The sequence below is a fragment of the Aythya marila genome (genome assembly GCF_965140915.1).
Source record: "Aythya marila genome assembly, chromosome: 1".
NCBI lineage: Eukaryota > Metazoa > Chordata > Aves > Anseriformes > Anatidae > Aythya > Aythya marila.
Window position 1 is genome coordinate 147488944 of NC_139042.1, and position 15554 is coordinate 147504497.

The window sequence follows — 15554 nt, forward strand, 5'->3', positions numbered from 1 at the left end:
GATTTCTTGATTATCCTTCATGATGATGGTGTTGAAAAAGTTACAAAAGTTTCAGCCCAAATATAGAATATGTATATCAAAGAAAACTGCATTGATACGTGTTGAAACAGACTGGCAAAATGGCAATTATAATAAAAATAGCCTTAGCATCGTAACCTTTCAGATGAAAATGAAATGCCTTGTACATAAGGAGAAAGCTGCTCGCTAAATTTCAGGAATGAAGAGCTAATCAAGTAAAACTAGTGGACTTCTAGAGTACCGCTTTATAGTGAGTTGACCCATTACGTCTGACATGTTATTACAGTAACACTGTTGAAAAAGTTACCTGAATCTTGTGTGAAACACGGGCATTACTTTCTTCTTCAGAAAGTGAAACGTTTGTTTCTGCACTTCCTCATTTTACTGTAAAAGTGAAACAGGAACAAGATTGTGCCCAATGCCAATTTAATTAAATGTGCAAGAGCTGAATTACATAGTGGTGTTATTTTATTTTATTTTTGATTAAACAATGCCTTCAACCTTTGTTAAGGTCCTAAAATCGTGCTTCTCTTAAAATGGCAGGTGTAGATCTAGAATCTGTTTTGGTCTGGACTCTCATGACTGTTCTGCTCTAGGCTTTCCATGATGATTCCCACATCCTAAGTCATAGGATCACAGAATATCCTGACTTGGGAAGGGACCCACAAGGATCATAGAGTCCAACTCGTGGTTCAACACAGGACCACACAGAAATCACCCCATATGTCTGAGTGTTGTCCAAATCCTTCTTGAACTGCATCAGTTCAAGAAGTTCAGTCCAGTGCCCGACCACCCTCTGGGTGCAGACCCTTTCCCTAACCCCCAGCCTGACCCTCCCCTGTCCCAGCTCCATGCCGTTCCCTTGGGTCCCATCACTGTCCCCAGAGAGCAGAGCTCAGCGCCTGCCCCTCCACTCCCTTCTTGAGGAGGTGATTATTTCAGCCTTATTTAGTTTCCATTCTTTTCCTTTTGGTTGCAGTGACAGTGATGAGAAGATAATTTTCTCAAAGCAAGATGTTAATGCCAGCATTTAAGAATTTTTCTCAGAAAATAAACATGTCCTGGTGCTAATAAGACATTCTGTTGTCTTGGCATCTAGGAAAGGTGTCTCTTGTAAAAAATGTTTCTGCAGGTCTTCTCAATGTAGTTTACTCACTGTTGGGCCTCAGGTTTGGAGTGTGACTGTCCTTTTTTTATTTCCTCTTAAGGGAAAACTCTTAATTGTTTAATCCTTTGAGTTTTTGGTGTGTCAGCTCTTAGAGTGGTTCTTCAATTTGACTTGGAGAAGAGACGAGGGAGAGGACCTTGCTCACTTATTCCTATGTCTCTCTCTTTTCCTTGCTTTTTATGAAGGTAGTCATTATGTTAATACAGGTCTGTTTCTTCTCTATATTATTTCCCTTAACTTCAAATTTATTGCATTTCAGTTTTTCTCATTACATAGCTGGAAGTCAGTCATGTCACACTGCTGGTGTGTGTAAAACTGCTCGCTGTCACTAATGAATACTTCACATTAACGAATGTTTACTTTAATCCGTTCTATAACAACAAACTGTCAATGGGAATACATTCCCTTTAGAAGAAAATGAATTAATTTTCTAAAAGATTAAAGCAAACTGTATGTAGGAATGAAACACAGATGCTTGACCTTGGTTAAAAGACTATATCATTAGGGAATAACAGGTAAAATGTTCCGTCAGTGATGAATGAGAATTAGCTTCTTTTTACTCAGATGTTATTGATAGAAAAGCGTTAATACTGACTTTCAAAGTACTTATCCTTACAAGCTGTCTTTGAAGTTGTTTGATAAATCTTATGTTGTGCAAACATAATCAGATATTTTTTCCCCCCCAGTTGGTGTTATCCGCTGTCCAATTTGTGGTCAGGAATGTGCAGAGAGACACATCATAGATAACTTTTTTGTGAAGGATACCACTGAGGTTCCCAGTAGCACAGTAGAAAAATCAAATCAGGTAAGTGCATTAGCATGTAATCAAGTTAACACTTTTTGGATGTGTATGCATGTCCTTGGCTTCTTGCTGCATGGGCTTTTTGCTGTTCATATGCAGAAAAAGACTTGAAGTACTTAGTCATCACATGGAGTAGCTACCCTAGAAAATCGATTAAAATAAAGTATGTGTTAAGAAGAAGGTTCTAATTCTAAACTATTCTAATTCTAAACTATTTTTAACTATTAGTATGAAATTGCATTGTGATAATGGAAGCGATGTGTAAGAAATAGATTTTGAACAGGACACTTCCATCACTCTTTGCAGAGACCTGAAAGGCACTATGTCAAGAGATCCCCATGTGAACTAGAATCCGCTAGTAAAATCAACTTTATTTTTCTTATCTCAGCACAACGCAGCGATAAGTAGTATGCCTCATTTTTAGCTAATAAGATCTCTTTGCTCATAAACTTTTTATTAAACTCCAGGAACTTCTTGCAGATGATTCAGGTTCTTTTTACATTGCTGCATTCTTTGTAATAACAATACAAAAGGTTACCACATTAATGTGGTGTGCATTTTAAGCTAATCCCCTAACACTTGCATTGTGGCCTTTAAAAACTTGTATTTCGAAAATGTATTTCATTATTAAGGGAAATGTATCATTGGCTCTTGATGTAGTTTTTTGGGGGATGGCTTCTTAGAGATTGTGTAGTCTACTTGTTTCAAAGCTTAGCTGAAATTTGTGCTTACCTGTATGAATGGGTCTTAAGAACGAATGAAAATACCCAGTCAGGTTTGTGGTACTATGTCACTCACTGGTCATTAAAGGCGTACATTTGATCATCTCCAAGTAAGAGGACTTATGTCTCCAAAAAAACATTTAACCATCTTCCAATTATAAGGCATTTTTCAACTCTGTTCAGTTTCAACTCTATTTCTGGGAAACTTAACTGAAACTGAAATTTAATTGGGAGTCTCTGGAAGTATGAGCAGTATGTCTATGTTCTCTTAATGTAGGATAGTTTGAAGGTTTTTTTTGTTTTTTTTTTTTTTTCATTTTGGTTGCAGTGTGGAAAGAGCAGTATTTTCAGAGATGGTTGTGAGTTTTAAGGTCTTCTGATACTCTACCAGTAAGACTGAAGAAAATTAATAGCCCCTGTTGCACTGAAAATTTGATCATGTTAACTTTCCAGTGACTTCAGTTAGGAAGAAAAGCAAGATAACAAATAACTTTGTTATGCAGAGGTAGTCCTGATTTTTTTTTTTTTTTTTTGAATCTGGGGCTTGTGCCATAACCTCTAGCTTGGTTATATAACAGGCTATGTAAGATACTTCTCTGGGGAGTAGTGAAAGATACTTCTTTGGGGAGTAGTGATAGATGTAGAATTGTTCTACCTGGTTTTAGTGGTAAAATAATGAATAGTGTTGTTCTCACCTTCCCCACATTAATTGAGACCTTTGTGTCTTGAATAAGGAACAGAAAGTTCAAGAAGGGTCCTTTGTATTTTTGAAGTTGATTGTAATCATGAAAAATGGGTATACTTTTGTGGGCCATGGGGTATCAAAAGCGTTTTTCGATGGAGTATCCAGCAAGCTTGGTGCTGTCAGGATAATTCAGGAACTTGTATGGTGCCAGATAGCCACCACATATTCTTCCAAAGAAGAACTACTATGCTATATATCATAAAGCTGTAGCTGTGGTGAAAACATCTTTGAAAGCCACTGGTCTAAGTGGATAATTGATTGAGGAAGAGTCACAACATGGCTGTGATGCACTTAAAAAAAGCTGTTGATGGGATTTTAGGGAATGTAGTATATGTTGCTCAGGGTTCATGCATTTGAGATGTCAGGATATGTATGGTTTGTATTTAGGGTTACATATGGCTGAGAAAGTCCCCAAAAGACGGTGCTGTCTGTGCTGATTTTGTGTGTACCAAGAAAGAGCTTTTGGCACCAATGTTTTTTTGGATCTAATAGAGGTTACTATTGCCTCTAATTTATACTGTAGTAATTAATACTTGGAATATTAGTTCACTGAATGTTTCTATGGTCTGCTTTCCTCTATTCTTTTGAAATTCAGAAACCTTTGGTTACTTAATTTCTTTGATATTCAAATTATGGCTAGTTAGATGAGTAGTGGCTAGGATGACAGCTCTGTTACCTCAACATGCCAATCTGTCTTTAAGTAAATAACAAGCTTTATAACAGAAAAAAATAGTGACCTACCTACAACATGCTGAGTAATTTTAGCTTTCATTATAATTGAATGAAGGCTGAATGAATGTTTCCCAGGGTTATAAATACTAAAATTAGTAACTGAATTAGACATAATTAGAAGGAAAACTCAATTAAAAATAAATCTGTCTAACCAGCATGAAGACTTACAGGTTAACTAGGGAGAGTTTTCTTTGAAATCACTAAAGGAGTGCTTGTGTGAGTCAAAAAAAAAAAAAAAAAAAAAAAAAAAAGATTTAGGTTTTGTAAGACTATAACAAATATTTTTTTTTCTAATAACTAGGAGTTCTAGGAAAAGTCTAACCTTTATCTGAAAAGGGTTATTTTAAATAAGAAGTGGGTAAAAGCAAATCTAGTTTTCTACTTAGAATGTGTAACTATTTTGACAGCTTGAGTTATGATGTCTGTGAAGAACTTTAGAAATCTGTCTCAATTCCATTCCACTTGGTGGATTTGACAAGTATAAAGTTGTAATATATATATTTTTGGACCACAAAAGGAGGAGTTTCAGTTCATTTCACAGTACATGATTATTGGTTATTGAATCAGTCTTCATCTGTTTCTCACTATAGCAGGTCAAACCAGTTGGAAAACACTTTACTCATATAGAAAAAACAGCACAAAGATCTTGGAATCTGGAAAGAATGATTAATTCCTGAAATCCTTTGAGATCACATAAATGGCATGACATACCAAATTTATCTGCCTAAGTTAGTTAAAGGTGACCTGGAAAGGATGTAGTACATTTTTATTTTTTTTTTTTTAATACTATTTGGTTTTCCACCATTTTGTTTTTGTTTTGCTTCTTTGACGTTAGAAATGCCTGAAAGATTTTTTTATTGTTTATTTGCTTATTTTGTTTTCACAGTTTTTTTCTAGTGAAAAAAAAAAGTCCAGTCTCTTACTCTGTAAATTTGCAAAAACACCTCTGAGAAATCGAGGGGCATAGCATGATAACACTTCTCTGGCAACAAGTTTTTAAAAACTTCTTGTCTTGCAGTGGTTCTCTACCGAGTAAGTAGTGCTGATGTAACTGATCGTTGGGCTACAGTGATGTAATGAATCAGGTTTTACACCACAGTCTTGCAAAAGGTTGCATTAGCACACTTAAGGAGGAGACAAGTGAAAAAGAAGGGAGAGAATTTCATTCATGGGATTTGCTGTCAGAGAAAATATAATATTGAATTAATGTCTAAGTGATACGCGCTTATTCTAAATGTTTTTTTCTTAAGGATTCAGCACTGCTGCATGAATACTCTTTTTCCAAAATGTTACTGAAATTACAACTTAACCAGGAAGTTGAAAATTTTACTTACTCTTTCATTCACTTCCTTTAACTGTTTTACTTCCATTTTTTGTAACTTTTTTTTTTTAATATATGTCCTGTATTTGATATTTTTCCCTACACCCCTGGTTTGGATAGGTCTAAGAGATAATGGGAAAAGCTTTTTCTAAAAAAAAAAAAAAAAAGGTTTTAAAATACATTTTTCAGGCCTCTTTTTTGTAAAGAAACAGAAAAAGGGGCACAAGCCCAATTTTTTTTCCTTTGCAGGTCACCTTTAATGAAAATGAACTGCCTCAAACTCCAAGTGACAACAAGAGGGGTCTACAACCCTTGCGTTGTAACTTCATTTCTCAGAAGATATTTGCTTTGAGAGGCAACATGATCCAGAAGAATAAGCACAGCGCTGGGGATCTGGAACTCATATGTTCAAATTCCAGTCCTGTCAGTAACTTGCTATATGGCCTAAGGCAAGTCAGTTCACCTCTTTTGTGCTAATATTCCTTGTTTTCTTGAAGTTGCAAACTGGGACACAGTTCTAAGTATATGTTAGCTATCTGCATAGGATATAAATAGTTGCTTCTGCTTTAAGCTATATTTATCTTGTGGGGGTGCAGAAGGTGGAATGTTTTTTTTTTTTAATCCACCTGAAAACTAAACTAATATATAAATATTGTCCCTATTGCTCCTCTAGCATAATTCTGTTGGTGGGATCTGCAGGATGCAGTGATCTTCAGAGACCTTGAAGCTGTTGTTTGCAGCAGTGCTAAACATTGATAGAAATGGATGGTAGTTGTCTACATGTATCTGCATAAGCATGTTCATTATTGTTACCACCGAAAAGTTCCCTTAAAGATATGACTACATGCATATTGTAAAGGAGAACTTAAAATTTAAATAATATTATGAACATGTGAAGTGTTGGCCATTGTTCATAATTTTTAAGCTGTTTTTCAAATGGTGGATCTGTAGGATATCTTTCTTACGGATATATTGATTGTGCACAGAGATGTTTTAGTCTGCTATCAGGTGTTTTTTCCTTCATTACCTTTTCCTAGATCTATTGGGTTTAGTCCAGAGGCCACAGTCGAAAACTATTATGCATTGTTTGAAAATCTATTCAAGGGTAGCTTTACTGATAAGCTTAACTGGAATGCTGTCTTTAAGTGGTGATGCAGAGATTCTTGAGGAGAATCCTTCTGTTTAATACTGTATGTATTTCCAAAAACACTAAGTAGATGAACAGAAACTAAAATTAAAGCTTCCATGTGAACTGAGAGTCTTCTAAATTCAGAGCAGTGCTGACTGTGTACTGTCTTTACAATATGCTCTTGTGAAATATTTTCTATTTAGTAAACATCACATGTCACACAAAGTGTGCAGTGTCAGGTAGAAAGTAATGGTTGGATTTTTATCATGGCAAGTAAATGTTTTAGAGCAACACTAACAAAATGACCATTTTATTTGAGAAGTCACATTCAATTACAGTTATTTAGTTATTTATAGTGTTCCTGTACCTCAGGCGGTTTTCTGTTCTCATTTCACTGTTTTAGAACTATAAAAGTGCACTGAAGATATATGAACAATAGCTTGTATGTGTATTCCATGTATATTTTAATAGCTACCTCTTTTCTTCATGTCAGGTCTGCACAAGCTGTGAAGATAATGCAGAAGCTAATGGTTTTTGCGTGGAATGTGTGGAATGGTTGTGCAAGACCTGCATCAGAGCTCACCAGAGGGTTAAATTCACAAAGGATCATACTGTAAGACAGAAAGAGGAAGTGTCTCCAGGTAGCACACTTGATTTATAATTTCCCAAAAGATGTGTGTCTGCATTAGAAAACTGAATTAAATCAACACTTTTCTTTTTAAAATTATAAATTTCAAAACTTCTATTCCTTAATCCACGTAAATATAAAAGGACAGATGCATTTTGATAGCCTCCCAGTCACTTACTTCAATTCTATCCTGAAGGCTGCAACTGTTTGAATTAGTTCTGGTGTTTCTTTGACTAGTCTCTAAGTGAATGTTTGATGTTTAATGAATGGTTGGAAATTGTCTAGACTTTACAGATCAACTGCAGAAAATACTTCTTTATATGGTTGTCTCCTCTAGATTTTCTAGAAGTCTAACAATAAGTTCATGTAACTAGTATACCACAGCAAAAGGAGCATTAATAAATTATATTTGTTTGGCACAGATAATAAAGGCATTTTGTTAGCAATAAAGTGTGCCAGAATTTACATTTTAGCTAAGTATATTCTAAATTTAAAATGTTTCGCTTTACAAATTAAAGTAGAAATATGTTATGAATTGAGGTTTTCCAAGTAGAATCTACAGTAATTCAGATTGGAGGGGTCCTTGGGAGGAAGTCATGTAGTCCAACCTCTTGCCTAAAGCAGTCAGCTGTGAGATCAGTTCAGGTTGCTCAGTGTTTATCCATTTGGGCCTTGAAAATCAACATGGATGGATGCAGTGTACAGCCTTTGAGAAATCTTCAGTGTTCTTATGGTGAATGCCTGATTCTTCTCATGTTGAAAAAGTCTGTACTTATACTGAGAACCTCTTTTGTTTCAGTTTATGCCCATTTTGTTTTGTCTCTAAGTGACAGCGTAGAACTTTTATAACTGTAACAGGATGCTGCCAAATGACTTAGCAGCTCTAATAAGACCACTGGATGAGTATGATTTATCTTGTAAATATGTATCTTATAAATTAAATATTATAAATAAATACATATATTTATTTTTAATTCCACAGCATCTAGTCCTGTGAATTTTATATATAATGTGGGTTATCATTTCTGTTATCTATTTCTCCAAGGGTCGTTTCCAGTACAGTATGATACTTTGGAGATGGGTGTTATATTCTTTATCCCATTTTCAGATATGGTTAATCAAAAGTGAGTGTCAAATGTACACAGAGAGGGCAAAAGTAGTGTATAACTTATTTTGAATGTAATTTGCTGAGGAAACGCTGACAGGAGTGCTTTCTGTGTATTCAGTCCTCCTCTGAGTCTGCTGGTCAGTTTCAAAGAGTTTTGACAGAGTATAAATCTGAAAATAACTCCATGGGTTTTATTAATGAAAGTAAATGAATGGGTACAGAACAGAGAACTTCTTGATCTGCAGCAAAGGGCTGCAGTGTGATCCCAGTTTTCACTACAAGCCATATAATCCTTATGAACTCAGTGTCTGACCCAACTCATAACAGATCAGGCTTTTTTGGTTACACTGCATAAAGAACAATTTTTTTCTACCATACGGTGATGTTTTCTATGTTCTTTGTATTTGCTTTGAGAACTGAGATCACTGAACCATTTAGAATTGTCTCCTGAAGGGACATTAGTAACTTCTGGTTACTATGTATTGTATTTTTTTTTTTTTGTTCTTTTCAATACCTGTATCTTTGATATCCTCAAACTCCCTTTCACCCATTTTGCTGAGAAAGAAGACAGCAACAAATTAGGTCAGCCATCTCCTCGTTCCTTTTCAAGGGAACACAACGTGCTGTAGGTGATCCTGCTCGGCAGGGTGATTGGACTAGATGATCTTCAGAGGTCCCTTCCAACCTCAGCCATTCTGTGATCCTGTGAAGGGATCTTGTTAGTTGAGGGATGTCTCTTGCAATTGCAATGGCACTGGCTATTCCTGTTGTAAATAATTTTTTGTGAGGGTATAGTAAGTAGTGGTAAAACAGGGTCTAAACATTCTCCATGATAAAGGGTGTTAGCTCCATGCATGATCAAGAATAAGACATTATAGTTTGAGCTTACAGCTGTTGTATTGATTAGGTAGCCTGATACATGCTTTTAACATATATCTGAGGGTTATAATGAGAAAAAACTTGAGAACGGAAATATTTAATAATTTCAAGAGACTCAACTGATATCTTCCTTTATTCAACAGAGGCGGTTGGTGTGACCAGTCAACGACCTGTGTTTTGCCCTTACCACAAAAAGGAGCAGTTGAAATTATATTGTGAAACCTGTGACAAGTTGACCTGCCGAGACTGTCAGTTATTAGAACACAAAGAGCACAGGTATCAAAACAAAGTATATGCTTTATGCAGATTGCACGTATGAAGATAACTTGAAGTTGATAACTACAAGTTAACTTGTAGTTAAGGCTCTAGCCATATACAATACAATTGTGTGAAAAAAGAGCAAAATTATCTGGTCAGAAGGGAAATAAACAGATTGTCTTGAAAAGAATGTGCCTGACAAGAGTGTAATAGTTTATAGCTAAACTTAATTCTTCCAGTTTTTAGTCTGGTGATTTAAGAACAAGACATTTCTTTACTGTTGATTTATTTGGATAGAATTTGTTGCTATGCAGCTCTTCAGAGAGCCTTTAGAAAGCACGAGGGCTCTTTTATATAACTGTATGCTTATGTGTAATTTCTCTATTTGTCCTTCAACAAGATGGTTGTATAACAGAACATTACCCAACAAGTTCAGAAGAGAGCAAATGGGCATTTCTTCAGTGAAGAGCCCTTTAAAGGGAAAAGTAAACTTGAAGTTTGGCTATCTTGTACTTTGAGAACACTGTTTATAACACTTAAGTCTTTGGGTTGCTGTTCTTTCGTTGTTTCCTAATGACTATTGAAGAAGAAAAGCAGGATTATATATCTTCTACCTACAGGACAATTATTTTCTGGCTAATGCATACAGTAATAGCGTGGGACAGATGTACTCATAAGTTAAACATTAATATGCTCACCGTTCCTGATGCAACCACCCAATGAACTTGCTTGCCTAGCCAGGTGGACATCAGTACGTAGAAGCATGTTGGCCACTGTTGCTTCTTGGAACAGCTTTAAATGTTGATCTTGCTGAGTTGCATTTGTCCTTTTTAAATTGTTCTTCTCTTAGGATTTATATCCCTTTCAGAATATGCCACCTCTTTTTTTTCCACAAATTGTTGATGATTTCAGTTCCTTGATTTAGTGTTGCTGACTTCTACTGACTCAGCACTCTCTTCTTTGCTCTGTTTCTACATTCTTATCTTGTATGAAATAATAGCTTACATGCTCTTTCATTTAGAATAATGTCTACAGCACATCATTAATTTTTCTTTCTGTAAAATTGGGACAAGGTCATACAGTATGCCTTCATATTTATGAAAATCGTAATTCTCAAAATGTAAAATTAAAGTTAAAGGAAATACACTATAAATAAAATAGGCTTGCTGTTGCTGGCATGGAGTTTCAGGATGACAGATGTTGGACTTGACGACATTTTTCTTCATGTAACAAAGTCTTTGCTACTCTGCTTCTTAGCATATGACACCTTTTGCATGCATAAATACTCACTACTTGTTTACTGCAGGTACCAGTTTATAGAAGAAGCTTTTCAGAACCAGAAAGTGATCATTGAGACACTCATCACTAAATTGATGGAGAAGACTAAATATATAAAATATACAGGGAAGCAGATTCAAAACAGGTATGTATTGGATTTTGAGGTTAAAACTGACAGAAGGCAACTTTACTATACACTCTATTGAAATGTTTAGATTAATAGACTTAGGCTTTCAGAAAGAGAAATTCTGAAATTTTCTAGAACTTCTAAAATCTTCAGTTTGCCATAGAGACTGTTGCCTACTTAATGTGCTTGGTTGTGTTAGGTAAGTCTTCTGCTCAGCCTGTGGACTTAATGGCAGCAATAGTTTGTGTGCAACAAAATAAGTTATACAATGAAGAGTGTTGGAGTGTTGTGGTTTAACCTGATAGGCAGTTAAGCACCATGCAGCTGTTCACTCACCCCCCCGGTGGGTTGGGGAGAGATTCAGAAGGAAAAAAATGAAAGTTCTTGGGTTGAGATAAAGACGGTTTAATAGAACAGAAAAAGAAGAGAAATAATGGTGATGTTGGTGATAATAGCATGTACAAAGCGAGCAACACACAATTACTCATCATCTGCTGACCAGTGCACAGCACTGAGCAGTGGTCCCCTGCAACCCTGGTCAGCTTCCCCATATTAATCCTTCAGCATGATGCCACGTGGCAGGGGACATCCCTTTGGCCAGTCTGGGCCAGCTGTTCTGGCTCTGTCCCCTCCCAGCTTCTTGTGCACCCCCAGCCTCCTCGCAGGCAGGGCAGCATGAGAAGCTGACAAGTCCTTGGCTCTGTGTAAGCACTGAAACACCAGCATGTTGTCAGCATTATTCTCATACTAAATCCAAAACGTAACACCACGCCAGCTACTAGAATGAAAATTAACTCTATCCCAGCTGAAACCAGGACAAGAAGGCAGTCTTATGTTCTTCCTCACCATCAGCGCACACATTTTTTCAGCGTAGATCCCTCTTAGAAAGTGAAAGGTTATGATTCATGTTTTCATAATACTTGTAACGCATATTTGAAGACTTATGTAATACTTTCATGCTTGAGGCTTTATTCACTCTATACTACAAACCTAGGAGAAGAGTAAATATGTAAAATGCATGTATCATTGGACTTTTTAAACTGTTCCTTTAGCAGAGTTCAAAGGCAGTACCCAGGAAGATTCAAGGCAGTATAGGATGCTCAGTGCAACTTGAAGTTTCCCTTCTTTGCCTTACTTTGAAGAAAAAGAGCAGGCATTTTTCTCTTCTTTTGATGTGTCTTAAGTGGTTATTGCCCACTGTCTTTTAGCAGTAGCGGTTTTCACAATGTAAGATTTTGCTTCCCTGTTACCAGTTTGAACATTATTGCTGAAATAACTAAATTTAAAATATGAGTTTATTGTTGTTTTGTTTATAGAGTATCATTCTACCTTAGGTGGAAACTGTACTTCAACAATTTTGAGTGTCTCCCGCATTTCTAGAATGATCCAGGGCAATCAAGGATTTCAATTACAATGAGCTTTTAATTTTTTTTCAGTGACATATGTCAGTAATTCTACAGACAAAAGTCATTAGAATTTACCACTAGTGAATTAATTTTGTCATAGGTCACTGGTACTTGCTCTTTCTATTTCTTCCAGTAATTTTCCTGACTAAAAATATCTGATGGTATATGTGTTTATTGATGCATATGATTAAGAAATATTGTAGTCTCAGAAACAGTGGAGAGATTTTTAATACTGTGTTTGGAGGGTGGGCTTATGAGCTAAAGAACATAATTTTCTATACTGTTTACTTGCAGAATTCTTGAGGTGAATCAGAATCAAAAGCAGGTGGAACAGGATATTAAAGTTGCCATATTTACACTGATGGTAGAAATAAACAAAAAGGGAAAAGCTCTGCTGCATCAGTTGGAGGTAATTTTATTTCTGTCATGAGAAACAAAAAATGTCAGTTTTTATTTTTTTAGAGTAAGATTAAAGTTGATTTCTAGTACTAGACACCTGTACCTGTCCTGTTACTCTTCCAAAGCAGAGAGATGTCTCACACAAGCCATATTTGTTTACTTATCCATGTTCCTTTTTTTGTGAGTTGGGTCTGTCTTCAAACCCTGTTTCTTCCTCCAGTCTTTTGCAGATCATAATCCTGTGTGTCATGCATGAAAGGTCTTTCGGTCAGACAGCATATTGAGAGAGATCGTCTAAAATTGATACCTAGAAAATTATTACCTCCAAGTGTGCTTAAAAAAACGTGTGTATAAAGAGGCACATATATATATACGAAAACATGTCAAGAGAAATGCAAATATGCACACAGAACCTTGATATCTTAAATGTGCACTGATTCACTTGTTTGATAGCTGCAGTCAAGGGGCAGGGGGTGCTTTTTAGAAGAGCTAGGTGAAACTACTTGATCATTAGGAATAACAAACATGAAAGCTAATGCATTTTAACTGTAAATTGAACCATTGGACTGGAAATGCTTTTCTGTTTGCAGACTCTGGCAAAAGAGCATCGGATGAAACTTCTGCAGCAACAACAGGAAGTGGCAGGTCTCTCTAAACAGCTGGAACATGTCATGAATTTTTCCAAATGGGCAGTTTCCAGTGGGAGCAGCACAGCACTACTGTACAGCAAACGCTTGGTAAGGTTAGAAATACAATCTTTGATTACTTAGATGTTATAGTTAGGGCAGGTACATGCACACAATTGTCTGTAACACCAAGGAATTAGACTTTTTAATGACTTCATATTACTTACATGTAGAATGTTTGTATGAAACTTTCAAATTTTTTTTCTCACAAATGTAGATGTAGAATGTTTCTAATAATTTAGCTTCATGGTTCTATCCTGCTGTACTACTACACAATCAGTGTAGATCCACAAAAGTAGCAATAACTTATTTACTCTGAAATAAAAACCTTGTAGCTGTGAAACACAGCAAAATTGTTGAATGTCCTATGTTATTATTTGAGGTTCTTTTCAGTGCTTGTTACAGCTTCTAAGTTCAGAGAAAGAAGGTATTTATATATTCTGGAGTCTCATATATCCAGCATTTAATGTTTTTTTTTTAAAAAAAACATATTGCCTTGTTCTGTTAGGCTCATCTTCCACTAAGTATTCAAAAAATAATCTGCTAAGCTGATAAAAATGAAGCTGAGGCTTTTGCTTGTTCATGCAAACAGTTATGAAACGAATATTTCAACGCTATAACGATGCTTAGGATCTGAGTGCACATGGTCTCACTAGGCTGACTACTCATGAGGAACAGAACCACCAACACCCAAAAAAAAAAATCAAAAAAAAAAAAACCAACAACAAGAAAAATGAAATTAAAAATACTGACATTTATCCAGAGGCTAGTAGATTGTACTTGCCAGATGAAGAAAATCTGTGGTAATGTTGAAGAGAGATGCTAGATCCTCTTTTTCCAGTTCCTATAATTGGAACACAAGTTCTCTTTTTCTTTCCTTATTTTCTCATTGCTTAGTTGAGAATCTGCAGGCTTTTTGGTGTATTTTATTTTAGACCTATTAATACACTGCTGGGAAGTAGTCCTGTAGTCTCTATAGGAGATAGTTCTATATTTGTTTTTTCAACTTCAAATGGTTAAATTCACTAGGCCTGCCTTATACTGCCATAGCAAGTATTTTGAAATTAATCGGGTAAAAAGGGCATCAAACTGAGTCATGTTGTTGATAATTGCCTAGTGTTGCTACAATGACTTGTGCTATATGAGTAAGAAAAAATAGTATGTTGCAGGCATGTTAATCTTATAAACATTATACATCCTAAAAAAAAGACTATCTTAACCTGTAAAGCCTCAGAAAAAGTTTGAGAGAATTCATAAAAGAACACATAAAACTCAGGCTCCAGATTTTTTGCTGAAGATAGTGTTATTTTGGAATTGAGTAGCTAGCTTGTCCATGTACATCTGGAAGACCTGTTCCTGAACAGTGACGCATAGAGAAGCATATGAAGCTGCTGCTCAAGGATATCCAACCCCTTGAAACTAGGAGGGAGGAATACTTAGCAGACTTACATGTATATTCAGCATTCCAATATGGAGGTAATGCCTGTACTCCAAGGAAACAGCATACTAAGCAGTATAGAAGGAATCAATTTCTTAGTCTAGTCCACCAGCATGAACAAAACGTTTTCTAGCTACTACCATTACTCACAAGAGGTATAAGTCTAATCATTAGTTTATATACAATATATATGTGCACGCAACAGGAGGAATATATGGAACAAGCTGTGACAAAAGTAATTTGCAACTTGTATTGGTGACAGCAGAAAAGAGTAGGAATTCTACAGTATAGTATAATTGACTCTGGCAGTCAGAAATTTCCTAGAAATACTAGGAAATCTATATTCAGAATAGTAGGGCACTTTAGATTTTCCATGGTCATTTAAAACAAACCTTCAAAACACGTAAGTCTTGCTAAATGTTTTTGTATGTGGCCAAAAACTGACCTGTTTAAAGGAAAGAGAAAAGTAGGAGTAAAGTGTGAAGTCTTATAAAATTCCTACATAAAAGATAATTGGTATTATTTTAGGCAGATATGACCAAATAAGTCTCTTCAACTTTTCTAGGGAATTATTTGAGAAAAATCTGAGAGGAAAATGAAATTTTAAGGATATAATCGTAGAACTTTATAAGGTTTTTCCTGTATCTGCTGTTACTGTAAATCAGTGTCTGTGTTAGCTACTGTTAGCTAATTCTAGTGAAATAATTGCA

General features: G+C 35.7%; 1 protein-coding gene across 1 annotated transcript in view; it reads left to right on the forward strand.

Annotated features, from left to right (window-relative positions):
- The window catches only part of TRIM24 (tripartite motif containing 24), a 57621-nt gene that overhangs the window by 20351 nt on the left and 21716 nt on the right, over positions 1–15554 (forward strand). Inside the window, exons 2-7 of the mRNA XM_082775038.1 lie at positions 1873–1991; positions 7131–7278; positions 9396–9528; positions 10817–10933; positions 12616–12730; positions 13311–13457. Coding sequence (XP_082631164.1) covers positions 1873–1991; positions 7131–7278; positions 9396–9528; positions 10817–10933; positions 12616–12730; positions 13311–13457 — 779 coding nt within the window. The remainder of the gene's footprint in view (positions 1–1872; positions 1992–7130; positions 7279–9395; positions 9529–10816; positions 10934–12615; positions 12731–13310; positions 13458–15554) is intronic.